The sequence below is a fragment of the Brassica napus genome, chromosome C4 (genome assembly GCF_020379485.1).
Source record: "Brassica napus cultivar Da-Ae chromosome C4, Da-Ae, whole genome shotgun sequence".
NCBI lineage: Eukaryota > Viridiplantae > Streptophyta > Magnoliopsida > Brassicales > Brassicaceae > Brassica > Brassica napus.
In genome coordinates, this window is record NC_063447.1 from 59,181,719 (window position 1) to 59,208,476 (window position 26,758).

Genomic DNA, 26,758 nt, shown 5'->3' on the forward strand with positions numbered 1-26,758 from the left:
ACATCTCGCACTAGCTAAATCTTGGCCAATCAACCAACTTGACGTCCAGAATGCTTTTCTTCATGGCAACCTTGACGAGACCGTCTACATGTTTCAACCCCCCGGTTTTGTTGATGAAACAAAGCCGAAACATGTCTGCACACTTAAGCGATCCATATATGGTCTCAAACAAGCGCCAAGAGCTTGGAATGCTCGGTTTGTTGCTTTTATAACTCAACATGGGTTTAACCAATCTAAAAGCGACACAAGCTTGTTCATCTACAGGAAAGGAGCAGATCGCGCATATCTCTTGCTGTATGTCGACGACATCATCGTGACAGCTTCCTCACCAACACTTCGAGACAGAACCATAGACGCGCTTAAAAATGAGTTCCCGATGACAGACTTGGGACAAATCAGCTCCTTCCTCGGCGTCTCAGCAATCTTCAACAACAAAGGTCTATTTCTGAATCAATCTAGATATGCTGAAGAAATCATAGAACGAGCAGGTATGAAAGACTGTAAGCCCTGCACCACACCAGTAGATATGCAATCAAAACTCTCGGATAAAGAAGGCTCACCGCTGTCTAATCCAACAGAGTATAGAAGCTTGGCTGGATCTCTCCAATACCTCACTTTCACCAGGCCTGACATATCTTACGCGGTACAACAGATTTGCCTCTTTATGCACGACCCTCGAGAGCCTCATATGAAAGCACTCCGACGAATTCTTCGGTACATACAAGGCACATCCCACCATGGTCTCCAACTACTCAAGCATCAAGGGCTGTCTTTGGTAGCGTACACTGATGCCGACTGGGCAGGCTGTCCAACCACCAGGCGCTCCACGTCAGGCTTCTGCGTCTTCCTAGGAGACAATCTAATCTCCTGGTCCGCCAAACGACAACCAACAGTTTCACGGTCAAGCGCAGAAGCAGAGTATAAAGGAGTCGCCAATGCAGTTGCAGAGACTTGCGGCATACGAAACCTACTCTTCGAAATGGACTTCCCGCTCAAACAAGCTTCGATCATCTATTGTGACAACATTAGTGCAGTCTACTTGTCCTCAAATCCGGTACAGCATCAGCGGACCAAACACATAGAGATCGACATCCATTTCGTACGAGAAAAGGTACAAATGGGGCAAGTTCGTGTCATTCATTTGCCTTCGTCATTACAGTACGCGGATATATTTACAAAGGGACTTCCTTCATCAATCTTCACCAACTTCAGGTCCAGTTTAGGCGTCTCAGAACCCGACGCTGCAACTTCGGGAGGTTGAAAGATACTTGATAATATTCTTCTGAATATTCTCTAGTTTGTTATACGACTGTTACGTAACTGATGGGAAGATCCCTAACTTGTAGCTATCCCTCTGTACTTTAAATATTGACGTGAATACAACTCAAACACTCAAGGGAAACTCATACTCTTTCATCTGGTAATGGTGGTGGAGGGAAAGGAAGAAGATTGGTGGAGGTTTTTGGTTGGGTTCTTGGTGGGGGTGGTGATGCTTTATCTGTTGGTGTAAACGAGAGGTATATTTACTATATCTCTGATGCTTTCTTTTGGTTCTTTGGAATTGGATTATCTTGAAACTAGAGGCTAATTGTTTGTTGTGTGATAACAATCTCAATTTGAAGAGTGTTTGGATTAGTTGTCATTGGATTTCAGTTTTATATTGAGGCTATTGTTTGTGTGTATATATTTTCTATTTTTGTTTTGATGCAATGATGCTGATGTTGAGATCTTTAACTAATTATTCATAACCATTTACCAAATCGAAAAGTCATATCTTTTAAACTGTTTTGAGCAATTGGAGTTTGTGTTCAGTGGTTGCAATGCTTTGGCTCAGGCTTATCAATGTGTATGAGGACACCTGATCGTTGGGTCGTAATGGTTTAGTTTTATTGACAAGTTTTCATCTTGAGTTTCACCGGCAGGATGATTAATACTCATCAATATTGTTTTTGTTTTGTAAAACTGTTTCTGCAGGATGAATGTGGTGGCTGGACAAAAGAAAAACACAACTTGTATCTTGATTCTTTGGAGAACTCATCTGTTAAGCAGGGTGTGCAATCTAACATCACTTTGGTGCTTTTGTTTCATTCAAAGGAAACATTCACAGATACACACACATGCACAAGTGCTTTTTTAAGAACCCCTAATAGGGATTTTACCATTGGAACAAAGAAAATAAAAATACTTTAACAAGATCTCTTAACAAAAATTTAATAATTAAATACATTTAAGAGACCTAATAGGGTCTTTCCCATTGAACATGCTCTTACCAATTGACAAGTGGTTAAAAATATTTACCACTTACCAGCATCATTACCAATTAAGAGCACTTTTCTATATCACGATAAATCTTATTTACAAACAAGTGGTTAAGAATATTCACCAGCATCATCTCTTTTCTCCGTTTTTCAGATTTATTTTTTGCAGTACAAAAGAAACCACCGTGAAATTTTTGCTCCACCACCGCCGCAGCTCCCTCTACACTATTTCCATTGTCGCTCACTCCACACGGATGATAATAGACCAGTTTTTTGTTTTGTTTTAATTCTTTTTGTTATAGAATTATCGAGAAACGAGTGTTTCCGAGACGCTAACTCCGGCAAAAATTTGATCCTGGGAAACGATCGGAAACACATGTTTCCGACAACCTTCCATTTAATACGGCTCTGCGGTGTCATTTCGTTTTCTTGTAGTGTTGGGAGTAATATACAAAATAAAGAACTAATATACAAAATTACACGTTGAACGTATATAGTTGGGACTCCAAATTATAGCCTCATATGTGATGCCCACGATTCCATTTAGACACATTTTTTAATATTTTCAGCATGCCAAACACACACTGCTCGGAATAGGTCGCACATAAAAGTTTACATGCCATAAGCTTACACTCACGAGAAGTGACAAAACTTATTTAATATAAATAAGCAGAAGAGAAAAGACAAATAAACTCACAAGCACCAGAAATTTTGGTTATAATCATATGGAGACGCAGATACATATCTGAGGAGGGTTGCCACATATGTTGCAAGATCCCCGTCGTGCCCGCGGATCACGGTTCCTGCCCGCGTTATTGTTTGCATAACCTCGGGGATTCCCGCCCGTGTTATAGTTTGCATAACCTCCCGGATTCCCGCCCGCGTTATAGTTTGCATAACCTCTTGGCATCGCCACTGGTTGTGCTTCTGCACATACATATATATTTAATCATGGTTAATTATCAAAATAATCAGAATACGAAAAATTTAAAACTTTTTTATTCATACGAGCACACTACCGGTACTCACCTATTAAAAGAACGGTAACAGCAACGGCAACGATAAACTTGACAATGCTAGAAGCAAAAGACTTGAAGCCCATGATGTGTTTACTTTCTTTCTTTTTCTGGATCAAAGATGTGTTTAACTTTCTAATGAATGGGTACTGTGAGGAATGAATTAAGCCTATGGACCTCTCTATTTATAAGGGATGATGGTGACCTTATAACATCTTTATCGCATATACGTTTCTTATTTTTTTTTTTTTCTGATTTAAAAAAAAATTAAAATTAAACCAATCGCGGACCGTCACGTGTCAGTGGGGCTCGCGAACAGTTCAACATACGTCTCCTATTTCACGATTTCCGGAGACGTTTTCTCTGGTTTCAGTGGGGCCCACACCCACTTTTTTGTTAAAAACCCACCCTAGAAACGTGGGATAAATGTGCTCTTATTGTCCGACTAGTTGGTACTGTAAGTTTAAGTTTTTAAAAAAAAAAAAAAAAAAAATTTAGACAGTAAGATTTTTTAGCTATGATTTTAATTTGTTTTGCTGTTGATTTATTTTCAAAAACATTACAAGCATTAAATAAAAGTTATAGAAATTAATATTCATAAGTAAGTTATTTTTTATAACTTTTTATTTACTGTAGATTTATTTTTAAAATTAAAGCCTGATTGTTTAAAAAAAAATTAAAATAGATTTAAAAAAAATAAAATAAATAATTATGCTATTAGAGGCTACATAAAATGTTATAGATGATTCAACACCGATAACTCTACCTATTTTATGAAATTCATGTTTGACTGTAACATTCTGGATCGTTCTTATGAGATCCATGGTTAATGATACTCTTTCCTCCATGCTGAAGATTTCTTATGATTGTTTTTCTATTAATTTCTATTTTTTTAGATTCGAAATCCAAACTTCATGATGTAAAATCACTAGTAAACATCTAGTCAAACTACTAAACCAGTGGATTCCACAAAAAAAAAATGTCTCTAGCATTTATAAATCTTTTCCAATCAACCCGTTATTCTTTTAAGTTTTATTCTCTTATCTTATCTAAACAAAAGTTGGTGATTTTATGTGGTGCTAGTGATCTTGTCTTAATTGTATCCTTCCATTAAGGCTTTCTCTTTTATTTTTTTGCTAAAAGTTGTCTATTAACTTATCATTATTCCTTTTATTTTCTAATGTAATACTACTTTTGTTCTGTATAGAAAAAAGTAATGTGAAAAAATGGTTTTACAAAAATACTATTTTTGTAATCATGAGTTTGATGAGTTACGCAGAAGACATGGGATAGAGAGGCATCAGACATGTGCCTACACACCACAACAAAACGATGTTGCAGAGCGCATGAACTGAACCCTAATAGAGAAGGTGAGGTGTTTACTGGATGAGTCTGGACTAGAAGAAGAGTTTTGGACTGAAGCTGTCTCTATAGCCGTTTACCAAATTAACAGAAGTCCATCATCAGCAATTGATAATAATATCCCGAAGGAGTTATGGATGGGAAAGAAGCTGGATTATTTGGTTTAGTAGCTTATGTGCATAAGGATCAAGGGAAGTTGAATCCTAGATCAGTTAAAGGAGTGATTCTCAGCTATCCTATTGGAGTCCAATGGTATAAAGTATGGCTTCTAGAAGAGAAGAAGTGCGTGATCAGTAGAAACGTAATCTTCGCCGAAGACAAAGTTTACAATGATGAAGTGAAACGTCTAAATAGAGAAGACGTTACTAGAGATACAAAGACAAGAAGTTCTGTAACACTTGATATTGAGACTGGAGATAAAAGAAAAGCTACAAAAGCGGTTGTATCTTCAGAGACTCAAGAGGAAGAAGTTAATTGATTCTGACAATGAGAAAGGTGACAGTAGTGGTGCTGCTACAGAGACTCATGAAGACTACAACATAGCCAGAGATATACCAAGAAGAGAAATAATACCTCCAGCAAAGTATGGTGATTATGACTTAGCTGCATTTGCTTTAATTGCGGCTATTGAAGTTAGTCAGGATGAGCCAAGAGATTATCAAGAAGCGATGAGAAGCAGAGACATGGACCTCTGGAATAGAGGGATGGATGAAGAAATGAGCTCTCTCGAACGAATGAAACCTGGAAGTTAGTCAAGAGACCTAAGGATAGAAATGTGATTGGCTGTAAATGGGTTTACAGAAAAAAGCCTCGAATACCAGGAATAGAGAAGCCCCGTCATAAATCAAGACTTGTTGCTAAGGGATATTCGCAGAAAGAAGGAATAGACTACCTAGAGGTATTCTTACCGGTTGTAAAACACATCTCTATAAGGTTGCTTCTTGCCTTTCCGGTGAATGAAGAGATTGAGTTGGAGCAGCTTGACGTTAAGACTGCATTTCTTCATGGATTTATTGAAGAAGAGATCTATATGGAGTAGCCTGAGGGGTGTGTTGTTAAAAGAAAAGAGAGTTATGTGTGCAAACTTGAGAAGGCATTGTACGGGCTTAAACAAGCACCAAGGCAGTGGAACAAGGGCTTCAATCAATTTGTAGTTGATCAAAGGTTTAGAAGAAGTGAGTTTGATCATTGTGTGTACAGAAAGGAGTCTAAAGATGGAGCTAAAGTCTATTTGCTCCTTTACATAGGCGACTGATATCTTGCATATTTGCATTGTGCGACATGTTTATTATGAATTTTATATTATTTTATTAATATTAAAATAGGTGAGGTTCCACGCTTTTTGTAGACTAATAAATATTATAAATTAGTAGTTTATTTAAATGTAAATTATTAAATTAGATAATAATTTTAAATTAATATTAATATTTATCTAATTTCGATATTCGTATCAACAATTGATGTACTAAATTGTGGTCTTGTTTCATATTTTTATTTTAAAACTATATAGACTCAATATATCTAATTTCAATATTGATAATTGATGTATTAAATTCTGTTTGTATTTCATTTTTTATTTAGGAGCATCAATTCTGGATCAAGATGTTCTTTAATAATTAAAAAAAAAAATCATCACTAGGTAATCTGAATTTGAAATAATACACTTCTTTTAATTGTGGGTTGAAAAATAGGCATTGAAGTTATTAAAACCAATCGCATCTCTTAAATATAAGGCAAATATAACTATGATATTGTTGATAAAAATTATTGAAATATATTTATTAATCAATTATCTTAAATATAATCCATACTGTTAGCCATACTATTATTTACTAAGTTTTATTAAAATTAATATCTCAACACCTAAAATTATGTAAACCATGACAAAATAGCAAAATCATGTTTAAACAATATTATAGATACAAAAAAGAAAAATCAATTCTTAAATAATAGTATATAGGGCTACTAGTATATATATTGATAACTAGATTTTTGTGATTTTAAGTGCGATTGGTTATCAGTTAGAGTAAAATGATGGAAAATATGGTGAAAATGAGAGAGAGAGAAAATAATAAAGTTGGAGTAAACTTTTTCATTTCATTAATAGTTGAGGTATGATTTATTCTATTTTTACTGTTTTTTTCACTTTTTAGAGTAAATGAGGAAATCATATTCCACTTGATTGGATAAAAGTAGAATAAATTGGATGAAATAATGTCCACCTACTTTAATTTACTCTAAGTTTACCATATAGAGTGTGATTGGATACAACTAGAATAAAAAAAGAGTAAATAAAAAGGTGGAAATAGGTGAAAAATAAAATTGGTGAAAAACCAGAAAGAAAAGAAAAAAATTTAGTGAAAACACTATTACTCTAACATAATACAGAGTAAAATTAAGTGTGTTTCCATTTTTTAAATAGTAAATGGAGTAAAAATAACAAAATAAGTTCCATCTGATTAGTATATTTTTATTGGTAGCTGTAGTAAATAAAAAAGTAAGAGTAAAAAGGTACTCTAAAAATTCATTACAGTCGCCCTCATAGTCATACCATTTGCTTAACGAGGAGGTATCTGATTTTTGTGGGGTCGAATATTGGGTGGAAGTCGGTGTCAGAGCCGTCCGTGACAACAATTTTTAATGCCATAGGCTAAATAAATATAATACTTATATTTTACAAAAATGTTTTACAATAAAATTACACAAACAGTTATGCAATAATTCAAGTTAGAAAACTATCAAATAAAATTACCAACAAAACCATATACAACTATATTTTTGGTAAAGATGGCCTTTTAATTCTAAATAAAAGATGATGCCCTAAACCAATGTCTAAAATTTTCTTTAGGTGGCATGGCTCTGGTCGGTGTAGTTTGAAAACGAAGCTGTTTATTTTGATGTGTCTTTATTTGCTTAACGAGGAGGCTCTGGTCGGTGTAGTTTGAAAGCGAAGCTGTTTATTTTGATGTGTCTTTATTTGCTTAACGAGGAGGACCAGGAGGTAGCTTAATAAAAGGTTGGAAGTGGCTCCTGCCTTTTTGAAGTGTATTTCTCGTCCACAAATATTTCTTGAAGATAGAGACTATGGGGAAAACGTTTAAGGTTGCATAGTGTCTTTTTTTTTTTTGAAAAAAAGGTTGCATGGTGTTTCTTTTATTAAAATCGAAACGGAATAAAAGCGCCTATATTATCTTATATATGTTCTTCCAGTTGTACATGAACGTAGGGCATCTATAGACTAGCAGTTTATATATATATAATAACACAAAGTTTCTGTCCATTTTTCTTTTTATATAGGTTTTGGAATGGAGATGTTTTTTCTTAATTCTTCCCCAAGAGATCCCATGATTGCAAGAGATTCTGATATATATATATATATATATATATATATATATTTATTTATTTATTTTTATGATCATAAATTTTAGGTCAATATTTTTTTAGTTTTTTTTGAACTTAATATTCTTTTTAGTTTTGCTATGACAAAATCGTTTTTTCAGTATATAAAGTTTCATTATAAGTCCCAAAGAATTGAAGTTAGTTAATGCTCTATTTATAGTTCTCGTTCATTGATAACGATTGAGTCCGTGAATCTAAACTAATCAAACAATCAATTAAATTGATAATCAAAGTGGAACCCAAGTGGGTAAATAAAGAGACAAACACAGCCGAAAGACGCTGTCTTGTCCGTCGACATACGCATGGGCAACAATGGACAAAAGGCGCTCGATCGGGTCACAAACTCACAACGATGAAAAGGCAAAAACACATTAAACTGTACTTGTGGTTAAAGGAAACTTCCCGGAAGCTGCCTTCCTGAGGGGAATGAACAAATGTGCTAAATATAATTTATATTGATCGAAAAAGAGACACTTTGTTTACCCTATTATTACAACGTGTAGTGATTGCGTAGTGCAATATTTTTTGTTTGATTGCATAGCTAGTGCACAATATTAGGTTGGTAGTGGTGCAGTACAATTGAGTTTAGAAGCTAATATATAGCCCATCGACTAACGATTACGCACTTGAAAATTAAAACACGAATATTGTGTATGTCGAGTCTTGCTAATTCAGCCTAAATTCGCACCAAGATTCTTAATTTGGTAATTATTAAATTATTTTACCCAATATGGGACACAATATTCAGTTCGATGTTTTACCAATAATTAAGGCTCATGTGTCAACTTAAGATGTTATAAGAAATCTTTCCATATAGTGCTAACGTAATAAATAAGGGATACCGTCTCGTCAAGTAATAACATATTCATAATTTATCACAAATTTCTTATTCAACAAATTTTATGAAATCTATGATATGGTCCATATACTTGTAAATCATGCACGTTTGCTTATTAAATCTTCGATAGCTATATTCGTATCGGTCAAATGTCACGCATGAATCATATATCAATTGCTATCAGTTAGGTATATGAGACAAACCGTACTTGTTTGAAATATTTTTGTTCATTTAACAAAAAAATCACGAAGTTGGTGAAAAAATATGGAGTCATATATACATATATATAATCATGTGGGTGTCATTCTAATCGTTAATTTATCCCAAAAAAATATACGGAGTTATACATATATACAATCATGTGTGTGTCATCCCAACCAAAACTTTGATAGCAGCTTCACATTTTTATAAATGAATATAATCTTATGTTCCTATACTTAACAGAATTGTTAGAAATGAAGTTTTGGATAGTACCAAAATGATATCTCTGTAGTTTTGTCTTTCTAGCCATCATCTGGAACATCAATTTAAGCTTCACATTCAAGAAATAAACTTTTGGATATTAAAAATTGATGTCTATATGGTTTACACCATATAACAAAAGACAAATCGGATAGCTATATGTATCTTGTTACTTGTCAAATAATACCCAACCCACAAAGACATATATTTGGTTTTTGTCGTTTAAATAAGAAAAATTAGCCTAAACATTACTTGTGGATTGTCGTTTGAATAAACTCATTATACATACTATAAATTCTAAACATTCTTACGTTTAGTTTTACTAACCCATTTATTTGAATATCTCACTCAAGAGCTATATGTGTGTTTGTTACTTGTGGATTCTAACTTCTAAGAACAATATGTATAAGATGATGGCTGTGGGTTAAGTGTTGTATGGATATCTCATAAGGTTTATAAACATTGAAGAATATGGAGCTTAAAAAAACAGATGGAACTTACATATACTTTGCTGTCGTGTTGTTAAATAGACGGCATATAGATATATTTCAAAATGGAATACTTAGGATGCTGTATTACAACCTTCTTTGGTGATAGTCTATTTCTGTGGGAATGATTCAATGCCTCCTCATCCATCAGACCATCAGGACAAGGACCTCATGTTCCTCTATCTGAATTCACTGAAAACATGAGGAAGATGGGCGAGCATCTTTCGGTAGCATTGCCCTTTCCAAATTTTTAGACTTTTTCTGTCTTAGTGTGTTGCTAACTCATGATATCTTCTTACCAGAGCCTTTCGGACAAGACCCATGTCATTTTTCTCACTCCCCCCACCAATGACTGAGAGACAAATCCAACTAGTGTTTGGGTACATATCTTAGAAAACCATTTAAAAGTTGGTTATTATTTTTGAAAGTTTGATCAGTATCATTGTCTAAATTCATGTACTAGAGATGCAATGAGAGGCCGGAGTAACGAGCTGTGCCGTCCATACGCAGAAGCGTTGTTGAATCTATGCAGAGAGATCAATGTGAAAAGAAATAGATCTTTGGAGCCCAATACAGCAACAAGATGACTGGTTAAACATTTGCTTCACGTGAGCTACTGAACCTTTACATGATACATTAAAAACGACTCTCCATCAAACTAACTTTTTAGGTTGTTTTGTTGCTTTAATAGTGGTGGGATCCATTTCACGGCTGAAGGCAGGCGAGATTGTCGTGAAGGAGATACCGAAGGTAGTGAGGGAAGCGGATTAGAAACTGAGTCTTCACAGGAAGTCATTACCGGTTGAGTTTCCATTTGATTCTGGTCTACCAAACTCCCTTAGACAGTGATTTAGAGTTAACCAGAAACAAGAAGTTGGAGCCACCACCTGGGCCTGGTATGGCCCGTTTGTAAAACAACTTAGCAGTTAGAGATATCATATGGTTACACGTTGACATTTTGATAGGTGTACCAGTTTCACAGTTTGTTTGTATCTTGATATTCAGAAAAAGATGTATTTGAACTGAATCTAGAAACTGTTCTTTTTAAAAAAAAACAAGGGCTAGAAACTCTGTTTTCGTTTGGTGAACAATGATGGTCGGCACTCATCCATGTTTTTGAACCCTAAGGCTATCATGCAAGTTCACAAATGAGTTTGTTATAGTACTCTAGGTGTCAGATAGACCTACCAGACTATCACAATACGAGAAAGTTTCTAAGTCAAGGCAAACTTTGTTACAAATACACAAAGTTTGCTGACTTCGATAAGGGAAAGTTCATTAAGTTTTTCCATGAGAAAATGGCCATTAAAACTTTGAGTTTACAAATTAAAGCCAAACAAATCTCCATCTCGTGTTTGAGCCAAAAAGTTCATTAACTTTTAAATATTAGTCGTTTTAACTCTCAATTTTTATCGATTCGACCATTTAAAAAAATTGAATCGTCAACTGTTAAAATAAAACCATAAAACTCGATAAGAAATCGAAACTTAGCTTTCGTCACCTAAAACCCGACAAATAGTTAAGAGTGACAATTCGACTTTATCAAATTGATGAGAACCATTATCTATCACCTGAGAAATCATCACTGCTTCTTTTAATCAGAGATTGCCTTTGAAATTGATCCAGGGAAGATGAAATCGAATTGGAAATTAGGTTTTTGAGTGAGAAAGATGAACTCAATTTTGGAATTTTCTTAGACAAAATAATTTTTAAAACACCGTCGTATTGAGTATAACGACTTTTATTCAGTTAACAATCAACTGTTTGAGTTTTTTTTTAAAATGTCCGAATCAACAAAAAAATGAAAGTTAAAACGGCCAATATATAAAAATTGAAGATTTTTTTAGCTAAAGCATTAGTTTGAGGTTTTTTGGTTTTAATTTGAAAATTCGGGGGTTTTAATGATCGTGTACAATGTACAGTAGAACCTCTATAAATTAATAATGTTGGGACTTTTAAATTTTATTAATTTATAGAGATATTAATTTACAAAAAATTCCTTATTTAGATTTCTTATTGTAACATATTCAAAGATAAGAAAAATATTTGATTTTAGTGTATATATATTATTGTTATTTTTTTGAAATTTGACATTTGTATTAATTTTTATTATATTCTATTGTGTATATAATATATATTGCATATAACTTAAATGTGATTTTAGATATAATATTACTAAATCTCATCAAAATTATATTAAGTGTTTTTTTTTTTGTCATCAAATACAGATTTATATTAAGTGTTAAAGAAAATATAAATATAATTAGATTGTGAATATAAAATAAACAATATAATAATAGGTTCTTACTTATATAAAATATGTAAACATATACATTATTAATTTACAATTCTAAAGATACCATAAATTTACATAGAATTTTCTAATAAAATAACACACAGGCGAACTTATTAATTTATAGAGATTACGACGTATATTGTGATGATGAAATCATTATCATAATCTCCATGAAGTAGATTGAATATGTTAACTTTACAACATTTCACGAGTTCAGACCTTCAGACTTAACGCATCATTTTCGTTCAAGTTGTCTCATAACCCGAAGATATTTGTTACCACAAAAAAAAAAAACACAACAACAAATATATCTGAATTAATTTGAATGGTCGTTCAACATACACGACAATACAGGAAACTGAGCTCCACGTCAGCAGACATATCTCTTCGGGATTCTACATTTACATTGATAGAATGAAATCTGTGGTCAAACTTCTTGCTATCCAAACATTGCTTCTCCTCCCTACACTCAACTCCACTGTATTCCACGTGCTCCTTCATCCTATACCGTCCGATGAGCTTACTTTGACTTTCTTCTCCCAATCAGATTGCTTAATCTCAATTCGCGCCTCACTCCATAAATACAAATCTCTTATCGTCCTCCCTCCACACTCTATCTAAACCCTAGAAAAATGGCGGAATCAGCCGGAGTGGTGGCGGTTTACGGCGAAGGATCCATGACCGAGACGAAGCAGCAATCTCCCTTCTCCGTCAAGGTCGGCCTCGCTCAGATGCTCCGCGGCGGCGTGATCATGGACGTCGTCAACGCCGAGCAAGCGCGAATCGCCGAAGAAGCCGGCGCCTGCGCCGTCATGGCTCTCGAGCGCGTTCCCGCCGATATCAGAGCGCAAGGTGGCGTCGCGAGGATGAGCGATCCGGAGATGATCAAAGAGATCAAACAGGCGGTTACGATTCCGGTCATGGCCAAAGCTCGAATCGGCCACTTCGTCGAGGCGCAGATCCTCGAGTCCATCGGAGTCGATTACGTCGACGAGAGTGAAGTCCTCACTCTCGCCGACGAGGACAACCACATCAACAAGCACAACTTCAAGATACCGTTCGTTTGTGGATGCAGGAACCTCGGGGAAGCCTTGCGGCGGATCCGCGAAGGAGCCGCGATGATAAGGACCAAAGGAGAGGCCGGGACGGGGAACGTCGTGGAGGCCGTTAGGCACGTGAGGAGCGTGATGGGAGCGATAAGGTTGCTGAGAGGCATGGATGACGACGAGGTGTTCGCTTACGCGAAGAAGATCGCTGCGCCTTATGAGTTGGTTATGCAGACGAAGCAGCTCGGGAGGTTACCGGTGGTTCAGTTCGCCGCCGGAGGGGTCGCGACGCCGGCGGACGCGGCGCTGATGATGCAGCTGGGGTGTGATGGAGTGTTCGTTGGGTCGGGTATTTTCAAGAGTGGAGATCCGGCGAAGCGTGCGAAGGCGATTGTGCAGGCGGTTACGAATTATAGAGACGCGGCGGTGTTGGCGGAGGTGAGCTGTGGGTTGGGTGAAGCTATGGTTGGTATCAATTTGGATGATAAGGTTGAGAGGTTCGCGAACCGGTCTGAGTGAACCAATCACAGAATTCAAATGTTTTTATTTCGGTTTAAATTGGTTATGAATATGTAAGATTGGGATTCGCTCGCATTCGTGAGCTATATGTCATGTTTGGGTCCCACTGGGCTTTGTTATTATAATTCAGTTATGTCTTGTTTCTTTCAGTTTTGAAGTACTCGCCTATTTTAACAATGAGCTAGCTTTTAAAACATGAAAACAAAATGGCACATGAAATTGATTGTCATAATGTTGTTACTTATTTCAACTTCGTTAACCATAAACTCTTCCTTATCCGTATCATTGGTTACAAATGATTGATTAGGAAGAGTTTTGATTATGGGTTCGTCTAATGATCTTTTGTGGCCGATGATATTGAATCCTTTCTTCAAGGAGATATATATATATAAGCTTAAAAGTTTGAAATGTTTACGATGGAGGAAGCGAGGACGGGTGGGATCAGTGCCCGGCCCTGGAAGAAAGCAAAAGTGTATACAGCCTTTAAAAACACAAATATTTTCAGTCTATTTTCAACAACATAGTAGAAGTTTGGACTGGTACTATGTTAAACAATTAATGATACGGTGATATCCTTTTACTTTTTTTACATTTTCTTTATTGAATTTGAGGTTTACACAGTAAACATTTCATGCAACTTTACTTGGACCAGTGGATGATAAGCATAATACGACACGTACGATATTCTTTGACCAACATATTCTACCTTTTCTTTATTGATCATTTTGAAGTCGACTTAATAAACTTTGCATGTTGAGCTAGTTGAATGACAACTGACAAACATAAACTAGACACGTTTTAAACTTGTGGATTATTTGTATTTGCCCAAAAAAATGTTTCTTTGGTGACTTTACATGCATTGGGGTTTTTTTAGTACTCTCTCAAAAAGAAAAAATGTAGAAAATAGAAGGAATGTTCTTCTTTGATAAACATCTCCAACATTGGTAAATAACCAAAATACATGTATCAATATATTACTCGTCAATCTATCTATAATTGTTTTTTTCAGTTACAAAAAAAAAAAAAATATATATATATATATATATATATATATTACTCGTCATATTTTTATATTTAAATTTAATTACGTAATAAAATTAGAGAAATTTTCTAGGATAACCATTTTTAAGTTTTTGTCACAAAAATAGTCCTTCATGAAATGACCAAAATAAGTTTTTTTAAAAAGTAAAAATATAGGGTTAACTAATTTAGACTTAGGGTTTAGAGTTAAGGGGTGGAGTTTTGGGGATAGAGTTTCAAATTTTTTAAAATAAAAAATAAATATTAAATTTTTCAAAATAAAAATGGATTATTTTGGTTATTTTCTTTCTTGAGAGCTATTTTGTGACAAAAACTTAAAAAATGTTATCTGAGAAAATTGCCGTAAAATTATACTAATATTAGTCAGATGAAATACTAACTTAAGAGACTATGTCACTATTCCATTAATATTGCTCTTAGAAATTGAGGAGATGGAGAACAAATTTCCGCACCCTACGGCAGTTTGCAACTAATTTTTCTTTTTTTATGTTTCACTTTGTTTAATGTTTAACTAAAATGGTTTTTATAAGAAATTAAGTTTTCAATATATTAGACAAAATTTAATTTAATATTTTTCAGTTACATACATGTATTACATTTTATTGGTTGACTTAATTATATTAATGATATTTTATATAGTCAAGATAAATTTTATAAAACATTTTGCACATTTATAATAGAAAGCCTATTATGAGAGAGACCTGAAGCTAAGATATGTAAACTATTCAAAAAAATTGTTTTTTTTTGTTGTTCTCATGTCCTATAATTGTTTTTCTCTATTTAAAATTTTGTTTTTCCTTTTAAATCTAACTATTTAATTTTAAACCTTTAATATGATTCATGGCTTTACAGTAAAAGAATATTAAAAAAAACTTATGTACGATCAGCGCATCGTTTTTGAATGTTTGACTTGAATAAGCTTAAACTACTGAAAGATGAGTAGGGCAGTTTTTAATACTTTTCTTATCAATGAACCAACTATGAGTATGCATATCCAGCCTCAGGAAAGATCAAGAATACTTTCCGTACTCTTTGTGCTAACACAATACGCTAAACAAACTATTAAAAAGTAAACATGAACAGATATGGTTTGATGCCAATCATCATGAGATTATTCTTTCTTACATAGTGTAAGGTTACAGTTTACATATTATTTAGGTACGATTATATAAGTACGTAGGAGTAACTGACTTTTCTCGGGATATATCTCAATTCTCATGTGCTTGCCAACAGTGAATCAACTTGGTTTTTCCCACTAGGACCCTTTTGTCGAATCAGAAGGCGGTACTCGTCGAACCTGATCGGTTTATAAAGAGCAGGTCGGTCTTTGGTTAATAGTGCTTTAACCGGTCCGATCGGGATATCACTTCTCGGGTTGTAGAAGAGTGCCAAGGAGACTCGATCCATACCGGAATTAACGACCACCTGATGCTCCACGCTTTTGTAAATTCCGTTGCTAAGTATCTACAATTTGATCCCAACATATTGTTTGGTTATATGAATTTGCTAAAAATAATATCGTTATAGAAACACTATTACTTTTATATATTCCGCAGAATGGAGACTTTCTATATAACATATGAGCCTAGGACATAAAATCTTATTGGTTTTTGCTACGACAGATCTAGGGCTTTAAATTTTATTTTGCATGCTCCATGTAGAGTTTCAGTATTATATGTAAATGAACAATAAAGTCTCTAAAACCATATATATGGCGATGTCTATTTTGTTCTCCAGGTTATCAGTAGTTTAAAATGTTCAAAAAGGTAAAATATAATTAAGAACCAGTACCTGAACTTGATCTCCAATGTTAACGATCAAAGCATTGGGCACGGATTTAATGGTGACCCAGCAGTCACCACGACGGACCTGGAGGCCAGCGACCTCCTCGTCGGGGAGGACAATGGTGATGCCACCCGGGTCAGAATGAGAAGAGAGACCTAAAGTTAGGTGTGGCTGAGGGCATTTTGGGTAAAAGTTTGCTCTCAGATTAGCTCCAACTTTGTCTTCTCCTCCAAAGGCCTTCATGAGATGGTTTGGTTCTAAACCTAAACTCTCTGACAATGTCTCCACTAGCCTCTCACACAGTTTTCTCACTTCTTCTCCGTACTCTTCGATCAATTCTCTGCATCGGTGAAAAAGTATGTTTTTAATATTAATATAATACGTGTACTGCTTGATTGTAGACAAATTGTTTGTGAAATATGTTTACTACTAAATTTTGTGATCTTACAGTCACTAAAAATAAGAGAGAAAAACAATCGTTAAAAGTTTTAAGACAATTAACACACAATACAAAGTTAATTGCGAATGTTATGTATCTCTTATATGTATATATGTAATAGTCATGATTCATGTGGTGTGTGACCACATGAAACGTGTTCATACATGGACACGTGCCTAAATAAACATATTGACCAGACGGCCATGTGTGTACGTATTTACAAGTTGTACTTCACGTAATCAAGATGCATCAACAGCTATAAATCAAAACACACACACGAAACGTGTGTCCCCATGCAAACATCCACTTAGTAAACATATCTTTTTTAAGTAGAGGGTTTCTTTAAGAACATAAACACATGAGAATTATAATGTACATATATCAACTACACCTATACCTTAGACGCAGATGTCAAGAAACTTATGTCATGGACGTATATAGAATAACAGGTTTGATTGGTATTCTGCATATGTATATACTAAATACCTTATCTTAGGAGGCTGAGATGGCCACTTGGAAGGGTTTCTAATGGAAGAAGGCAAGTAATTGAGAAAGAAATAATCACTCCAATCTAACTTAGCATCTTTCACAACCCCAACCCTGCTTCCATAGCCTTCATATGTGTCTGGTGAGTTTGCGTACTTTCGTTTCACCTCTACGGGTAAATCAAAGAACTCTCGCCACGCTCCCCTCACACTCTCCATCAGCGCATGGTCTACACCATGGTTCACCACTTGGAAGAAACCCCACTCCTCACACGCATTCCTCACGCGCCTCAGCCCCTCCGGCTTCCTCCACACGTCTCTCATGTCTAGCACGGGTACTTCCATGTCAAGACCGGATTGGTCGGAGTTGTAGACCGGTCTCTGATGAACCGGTTTAACATAGCGGTTTGGGACGGTGGATATGCCGGCTTGGGACAAGGTTTGAACGGAAACAATCGGCTCTGGCCAGCTTGCAACCATTTTTTTTCTTTTGTGAATTGTGTTGTATTAGAAGACACTCAAGAAAAGAGATGTAAAGGGAAGAATGAAAGTTTTAGATGGTAGAAGGAAGCGAGGACGAGTAGGGGTATAAATACAGGAAAATAAACCGAAATGAAACGTGAAACAATTAATGAGACGGTATTTTTTTGATTCACTGTATTTTTTTAATTGAATTTCTAGTTCGACCTAATATACTTTGCATGTTGAGCTAATTGGATGGAAAAAAAAAACATAATAAGACACGTTTTTGTAGAGTTGTGGATAGATGCCGACAATATTTCATTTTTTTTCTTATTGACTTTTGAAGTTAGGGAGATGGAGAACGAATGTCGGCGCCGTGCGATGGTTTGCAACTCATTAATTAATTAGTTAAGAGCTATATGGGAGAGACCAAAAGATAACACGTTATCATCACGTGTTTAGCTGTGGTCTCCTACTGAAGTCTTTCCTCAGTTACATTAATCTTAGGATACAATCTTCAAATTAAAATGACACTTGAATGAACAGACTTAATAATATAGTTTTTTTTTGCCTCTTTTTGTACAATACATAGATGTATTTACACGAAATGATATGCCAATATATTGTCTACTATATATAACTAATTTACAAGTATTCTATTTCAATATAGTTAAAATGAAACAAAATTCATGGTCTCAAACACCATGAGTTCAGAAGAACGAGATTGTATAAATCTCATAGGTTGGATGAACTCCACATTGTCAACAATAAACAAAAAAAGCTAATTCATAGTGATCGTCTCGTTTTCAACTTTTCATTGTATTTATATAAGCCCATTCATAGTCTATACCAAATATAAAAAGCTGGAAAATCGTGTTTTCAGAACCTGACAACGTAAAACTGGAGCACAGGCACTTGAAAAGTAAACATTTGACATAGTGAATAAACATGATTATTCAGAATACCTCATGTAATCACGTTGAAACCACATCCACTTGTAAAATATTATTAACCTCTTTTACTGATCAATACCGATCGCATTTTGAAATTTTAGTTAAAAACAATACAGATCGCAATTTTCAAAAAGGAAATTAAACACTTTTCAACCATATGTTTAGTTGTTGGACAAAAGTCTCTTTCTTTGAAATATTATTGCGAATAACGGGACCATACAGTAGAGAAGAAGCAATGTATATTGATGATTATGTATCACATGTCTTATTTAAAATCGGCTGAATACATTAAGGGTTTCATATCGGCTGAATCATCAGTGCTATGACTCATCGTTGCGAATGATAGTGCTAACCTTGCATACATACCCTGTATATTAATTGATGAACATTTTAAAAGATGTAACCTCAATTTTGTATTAATTAAAATAAGTCCCAATGCATAGGTGACACTCAATTAGGTAGTCAATTACATTCAATTGAAAAATAAGTAGGTCCACATTCGATTTTTATATGTTGTTAAATACATAAGTTGGTCAAACTATATGATATAATGATATGATATGTTATTTTCTTTCCTTAAATCAAACCTACTGAATTACCATAAATGACTAATATATATATATGACAATTAATGATTTTAATAATAAAGATTTGATAACAATTTATATCTCCTCCATCATTTTTTGTTTAATTTTATATTATTAAAATAAATTAAACAATCAAATTAGCTATAAAAGTAAAATTTAGATTTTTTTTGTATATGTTATATTTTGAATTTTTAAAAACAACAATAAATGACTAAAACTATTAAAATTATTATGTTAAAAATTAATGATCAATGGTTTAACATTTTTATTATAAGAAGATACACATGATTTTAAAACCATATGAGTAAAAAATATCATTTAATAATAAAATAAATATATATATATAGATTAAACACTATATACCATAGGATTACATAAATATTTTAATATTAAAAGTTTCAATGAATTTTCAAGAACATTTATAAATTATAAACTTATTAAAGATTTCAGATTGAAAATTTTGTTATCGATGATTTAAATATTTTGTTATAAAATGATATGAATGATCATAGAACCGTATGATTATAAATTCTTATTTAATAAATAACTATATAAAATATACTATTCTTAGAAAAATAGGTTGGTCTATCTTAACTTATATTACACTTTTTATTAAACTAACTATCGAATTGATAAATAACGTACCAAAAAATGCTTTGCACTTTCCTTAAATAAAAGCTACGAAATTACCTAATATGATTAACATATATGTGAAAATTAATTATTATGAATAATAAATATTTGATAACAATTTTGTATCTTAGTTCTTTTTAAAAATTTTATATTATTAAAAGATATTAAAAATCACATTAAATATATAATAAAAACATTTATATTTTTTTATATGTTATATTTTGAATTTTTCAAAACGTCTATAAATTATTAGAAATTTGAAGATCACCACTCTTAAAATTTTGTGATCAATATATTTTTTTTTTGTCATAATAAGTTACAAATGATCATAAAATTGTATTAATATGAACTTTTATTTAATATTATAAGAAGATACACATGATTTTAAAACCATATGAGTAAAAAATATCATTTAATAATAAAACATATATATATATATATATATTAAACTATATACCATAAGATTACATAAATATTTTAATATTAAAACTTTCAATGAATTTTCAAAAACATTTATAAATTATAAACTTATTAAAGATTTCACATTGAAAATTTTGTTATCGATTATTTAAATATTCAGTTATAAAACGATATGACTGATCATAGAAGTGTATGATTATAAATTCTCATTTAATAAATGACTATATAAAATATACTATTCTTAAAAAAAATAGGTTGGTTCATCTTAACTTACATTATATTTTTTATTAAACTAGCTATCGAATATTCGAATTGATAAATAATCTACCAAATATTGTTTTTGCACTTTCCTTAATTAGAAGCTACGAAATTACCTAATATGATTAACGTATATATGTAAATTAATTATTAGGAATAATAAATATTTGATAACAATTTTGGTATCTTAGTTCTTTTTTTAATTTTATATTATTAAAATATATTAAAAAAATCACATTAAATATATAATAAAAACATTTATTTTTTTCTTATATGTTATATTTTGAATTTTTCAAAACGTCTATATATTATTAGAAATTTGAAGATTCTCACTCTGAAAATTTTGTGATCAATAGATTATTTTTTTTGTTATAATAAGTTACAAATGATCATAAAATATAACGCATATGAATTTTTATTTAATAAATATTCAAACTAAATAATATATATATATATATACTAATGATTTAAAGCAAAAAGATTGGCTGATCAATTTAGTTGTCCAGTTGAAATCTTTCAAAAGTATGTGAAAGACTAAAGTCAAAGTAAATATGGATTTAGAATAGTAGTTATATTTTACTAACCAAAATACCGAAAAAAACCGAACCGAATCGAAACCAACCCGATATCTGGATTGAACACCCCTAATCCAAATGAAGCCAAACTATTGTTTCATTCTCCAAAATATAATAAAAATAGTAACTTAATTCCGCGCAAGGCGCTGATATTATCCTAGTATATATTATCAATCAAGCCAACGTTTATTTATTTTCTTTAATGACTATTTAGTTAAGTGAAAAATACCATATATACCACGAGAAATTAAAAATTATGTGGGAGATTAGTTTGATCACGAAAGTGAAAATGCATTGCCTATTTCGTGTTATCCGACTGAAAATTTTATTCACGTCATGGACAATACTTCTTCGTGATTATTTTCGCATATATTTATATTATCGAATATTCCGTTGTGATATTAAAATTAATTTCATCATATACCTATCTTTTTGTAATAAGATAGAAAATAGGTCTTGTCCTCCAGTTTGCAAGATTGGATAGTATTTATCTTTTTAAGTATTAGATATTATTTAAAATACTATTGACAAATCTCTTAATATCTTACGAGACAATTGTTACGACCCGGTTTTCACTACACCGGTATTGAAATTGGTTTGATTATTTAATTGGAGTAAACCAAACTAATAACAAAACCAAAGCGATATATAAGCCCGTATGCATCTCCTTTCTCATGTTAACCTAGCCGTCTTCATCTCGGGCTTGTGCGTACGTTTGTGCCGTCACCACAAAACGACCTTATAGTGCGCTGATATGAGAGAAGCTTCATCACACCGGCAGTGGAGCATCATTGACGGAGCTGTGACGCATGCCGCCTCTGTCAAATATCCATCGCCCCTCCCTCATTGTCGCCGGATCCGAGAGGCTTTGATGTGGAGAAGCAACACACGTACGCGGAGCCATCGCGCAACAAATGCTGATCACCACCATCCGGATGTCACCTTCTTTGCTTGTTATGTCGGAACCACCATGTAACGTTTAAGACATGGGCTTGTCATCAAAGATCAACCATCATTGCATTATGGAACGCATGCTATTGATCCGAGAAGAATATGACGTGAGGAGAAAACAAGTTAAGACGGAGCCACCGTCTCACCTCCGCGGCACCGATTGGATCTACAACGTTGTAAGCTTGGAGCCATGGGAGAAGCTTGTTATGTTAACGTAGAACCATATGTGTTAGTTTCCCCACCTTCATTATCACGTATTAACCAAATGATATTATTTATTACTTGCGGTGCAAGTGATCTAAATATCTTAAATCCTTATTGGTTCATGCGTAGAAACAATGGTGGACTTTAAGGTTGACTTGTTTGATAAGTTACTCTTTTGGAAGCTTAGAGCATTTTTTGATCCATTTCCGATAGTGGCCAAGGTGAGGGTCTTTTTCCGAACTTCTCTTACACGGCTTAGGACCTCGAATAAGTATAATTTGTTTCTAATGTGTTCCGTCTGTGTGAAATCGAGTCTGTCATTGCTTGTTTAGTTTTAGGCTCTTTGCTTAAACCGGAACTAGGGTGTTAGATGGTTCAACAGTGCTTGTTCATTTATAATTGATAATATATATGTATATAGCATATTGAGGTGATTTGGGTGTTAGCCGACCATGGAGACGTAATTCCGTGTGTCGGCTGGAGACCAGTACATTGGGTATGGTGTATGTTGCGGCACAGCTTAGTCGACCTGTTGTGCCAAGGCTTCGAGGTCGATAAATCGTCTACGGGCGTGTGTTACCGAGCACATATTCGGTGGTGTTTTTGGCCTAATAGTGGGCAGCGAGTGTGCACCTCGCTAGGACCATTGTTTGATCTCTGGGTACTTTAGGTACTGTGTTTGCAACGTGTTAGGATTAAATTATATTTACTCGGAGTGGTCTTTCCGGGTCCATGGACTTCGGGTGTAGTATCCCATACTTCACTGAGTGACTTCTCCGTTACTCACCCCTCTCTCTTCCCCATTTCAGGTGAGACTGACGAGTATATGATATTTGGACGGATTGGTGCTACTGAGCTTTTTATTCGGATTTTTATTTGGGCTTTGGGTGAGTGTAATTGGGTATATGGACTTTTATTATACGAGATATTGTTGGTGGTCCGCTGTTCTCCGGATTGGAGGTGACGGGTGTCACAACAATGTTGCACGAAACTAAGTCACATTATCTTAGATACCACATGGATATGATTTTTTATTTTGGTCCATTTAAATATCCTGAAAGAGAGTCTATCTATAGATTACACTTCTATTTAGAAATTAGTCTATGCTCTTCCGCAGTTCTGGATACCCAGCTTATTCAAAAGAAAAAAAAATGCCATATTTTGAACATGACTTAAACGTGTTTGCATGTTGCCGTCAACATTTTATACAAAAACATTTTTTCAAAAAAAAAATCTCATAACATGTTGGTGATAATTACTTAACTAGATGGAGAAGCGTTGCAAAGAAAACTAAGATCGTGATCTTAACAAAAAAATTGTGCACCGAATATGTTGTATATGTTGGCAAAAAAGAAGAAGAATATGTTGAATATTCTGAACGTATTTAATATGTGCAATAATGACGAAAAATGCTTAGAGCAATTCCAATGGTTAAAAAAAAACTTAAAGAAATAAAAGCACTAATTTTTTTCGGTAAATGACATTTGTTTTGTTGGTGTAGCAGTTTCTAAAAAACTCTGGCTATTTTTTCTCTTTTTTTTAATGTTTACAACTCTTACAGAACTTGTTGTTGGAGGTGTTTTTAGTGTACATTTAACTCATATGCACTTTATCATGTGGCTACGTATAAACAAATTGCTTAGAATTTATTTGACTATTAAAGAAAGTATTTATCCATAGACTTTATCTTCTCAGATTAGTCTGAATCTTTCTATAAATTTTTTTTTTATTATTCTAGTTACTTGATTTTTTTAATTATTTTTAAAGAAATAAAAGCATTAATTACTCTTCTGTGAATATTTGTTTTGTTGGTGTAGCAGTTTCCGGGGATATATTCAATTTAACATTTGATGTGATTTGATTTTTAATGGAGTTTTAGATGATTTCAATAAGTTGCAGAGATTTAAGTGATTTTTGTTAAACTACTCTAGAATATCACCTAAAACTATGGGATTTGGATTTTAATTTTTTTAACTAAGAAATTCTACCCAAACACCCTAAAATCACCTGAAACTTTAAAACTCCACAACTTAAAATATTTTCAATAACAGTGGATTTCAGAATACTTTAAGAAATGTCAAATTCAATAACATAAAATTTTAAATGAGTTTTTAAAATTCATGTTTCAATAACAGTGAATTTGTCATTTTAATACAAATCACCTGAAACTCTCATTTGAATACATCTTCTTGAGAAACTCTAATATTAGAATTTTTGCCCATTTTCTTTCCTATTTATTTTTTCTTAAATATTTAAAACTTTTCTAGAACTGTGTTGGATGTGCTTTTACTGCCTCTTTAACTCATCTGCACTTTATCATGTGGCTACGTAAATATATAAACAAATTGCTTAGAATTTATTTGACTATCAAATTTAGAATTTATTTGACTATCAAAAAAGAGTAGACTTTATCTCTTGAGATTAATCTGAATCTTTCTATAAGTTTAAAATAACTCCAAACTAAAACAAATTCATGATTGTTTAGAAAACAAAACAAAAATAGAAGAAGGGGTTTATTTGTGAAATAACTAAGAAAAAAAATGAAAATTAGTTTCGTAGAGAGAAAATAGAGAGAGATAGGAAGAGAAAATAAGAGAAAGGTCGAGATTTTAATTTGACAGCGAATTATGTTTTTTTCGGTGTTATCTCACCCGATTTCCAATAGAAGAAAAAGGTAAAAACAATAGGTGTGACAACTAAGCTACTGGCTACTAAACGCACATGTGAAGAGAAACGTTTGTACTTTTGATAAATAGTACTCCCTCCGTTTCATATTAAGTATCGTTTTGAGAAAAAAAATTTCGTTACAAAATAAGTGTCGTTTTCGATTTTCAATGCAAAATTTATTAATTTTATACAAAATTTATTTTTCTATTGGTTGAAATATGGTTAGGTGTATAGGTAATAGTGTTTTTTTATAGGAAATGTACAAAATTAATTGTTTCATTAATCCGTGTGTCGAAACCTAGAACGACACTTATAATGAAACAGAAGGAATAGTATATATATATTCAAATCGAAAGTAGAAATCTAGTTTACTATTTGTAGTCAACAATTTTATTATTCAAAAATTGCTTAGGAAAAAATGTTTTAAAACTCTTAGTTGACTAAGACTCAAATTAAAGATTAAAAGTTGACCATTAAAAATTTACGTTGATGTTAATCCTAAATTTACATGGTCAAGTTTTTTTTCTTTGAGAGAAAAAATTTAATTTGATATTAAAGCTATCAAATGGAACAAATTAAAAGTCATTTTTGCTGTTATATATTTTATCATATATTAAAGCTATCAAATGGAACAAATTAAAAGTCATTTTTGCTGTTATATATTTTATCACCATATTTAATATATAGCTCTGAGAAGTCTAAAGATTATGCTAAGATAAAGCGCTTTATGAAATGCAAGCAATTCAATTTTATAAATTGTGGGAAATAAATTCAGAATAAAACAAGTGTGTACTAATTTATCCATATAATAATCAAAAAAATCATGTTTGATATAAAATCTCTTCTTTTACTTATTTGTGCTTTAGATTTTAATTAATTATTGCTTGATTTGTATGATTTCTGTTGAACTCTAAAGAAAGACTTCCCTAGTTTGATCATAACAAGTATTCTTAAGTTGGATCATCACAACTCACAAGTAACAACTTCTCAAACTCCAGTTTATTAGAATTCTGAACTACCAGTATTCTTGAGCTATATAAATGCATCTGCAAGAGAGAGGATATAGAAGAGATACCAATCGTTTATTAGAATTCTGAACTACGTACAAAATGTTTTTTGGGTTAGAAGTAGAGACAGAAAATGGGATGAAGCTAATTCAACACATTGCAAAGTTCGCAATTCTCATGCGTTGGTCCATGATTTCTATGCTCATCTTAAAACCGTTTTAATAATACCTAAACTTGCCAATATTCATTCATCATGTCCTTCAGACCAAATGTCAGTATACCAACTTAAGCAATCAATGATGAGCAGCCATTCAGACCAAATGTCAGTATCAATAATACCTAAACTTGCCAATATTCATTCATCATGTCCTTCAAACATGTGAAATGAAGAAAGATTAAGAGTAAAAGGATGTAGAACTAAAGAGAGTCTTCAAGACACTTGTCGATCTCCGAACATGTAGTACCAAGTCAAAGCCAATCACAAAACAATGAAGTACTATGTTCCAATCAATCAATCAGGACTCAGACAGAGAGACGTGTGAACTGATTCCAATTCTCTTGCTACTCTATAGAGGTGAGCTCACTACCTTGACGTAGGAACACCATG

General features: G+C 33.1%; 2 protein-coding genes and 1 long non-coding RNA gene across 3 annotated transcripts; 1 reads left to right on the forward strand and 2 right to left on the reverse strand.

Annotated features, from left to right (window-relative positions):
• Positions 1 to 2,795: 2,795 nt before the first annotated feature.
• On the reverse strand, positions 2,796 to 3,508 carry LOC125585665. The gene is made up of 2 exons (XR_007322658.1): positions 3,288 to 3,508; positions 2,796 to 3,185 (listed from the first exon to the last, which is right to left on the reverse strand). It is a non-coding gene; the product is annotated as an uncharacterized LOC125585665 (long non-coding RNA).
• An 8,836-nt stretch (positions 3,509 to 12,344) lies between these two features.
• On the forward strand, positions 12,345 to 13,833 carry LOC106405963 (pyridoxal 5'-phosphate synthase subunit PDX1.1). The gene has a single exon (XM_013846533.3). It carries the CDS (start codon positions 12,752 to 12,754, stop codon positions 13,682 to 13,684), a length of 933 nt encoding a protein of 310 aa, XP_013701987.1. The 5' UTR covers positions 12,345 to 12,751; the 3' UTR covers positions 13,685 to 13,833.
• Positions 13,834 to 15,718: 1,885 nt separating this feature from the next.
• LOC106403014 (jasmonate-induced oxygenase 4) lies at positions 15,719 to 18,003 on the reverse strand. Its single transcript, XM_013843848.3, has 3 exons — positions 17,436 to 18,003; positions 16,517 to 16,850; positions 15,719 to 16,189 (listed from the first exon to the last, which is right to left on the reverse strand). The coding sequence occupies exons 1-3, from the start codon at positions 17,912 to 17,914 to the stop codon at positions 15,941 to 15,943; spliced, it is 1,062 nt and encodes a 353-aa protein (XP_013699302.2). The 5' UTR covers positions 17,915 to 18,003; the 3' UTR covers positions 15,719 to 15,940.
• Positions 18,004 to 26,758: the final 8,755 nt, after the last annotated feature.

Excerpts from the sequence above, each read along its gene's own strand:
- LOC106403014 (XM_013843848.3), bottom strand. The coding sequence starts at position 17,914 with ATGGTTGCAAGCTGGCCAGAGCCGATTGTTTCCGTTCAAACCTTGTCC. Across the intron at positions 16,851-17,435 it reads TCTCAGCCTCCTAAGATAAG|AGAATTGATCGAAGAGTACG; the intron begins GTATTTAGTATA and ends TCACCGATGCAG. Across the intron at positions 16,190-16,516 it reads ACATTGGAGATCAAGTTCAG|ATACTTAGCAACGGAATTTA; the intron begins GTACTGGTTCTT and ends ATCAAATTGTAG.
- LOC106405963 (XM_013846533.3), top strand. The coding sequence starts at position 12,752 with ATGGCGGAATCAGCCGGAGTGGTGGCGGTTTACGGCGAAGGATCCATG.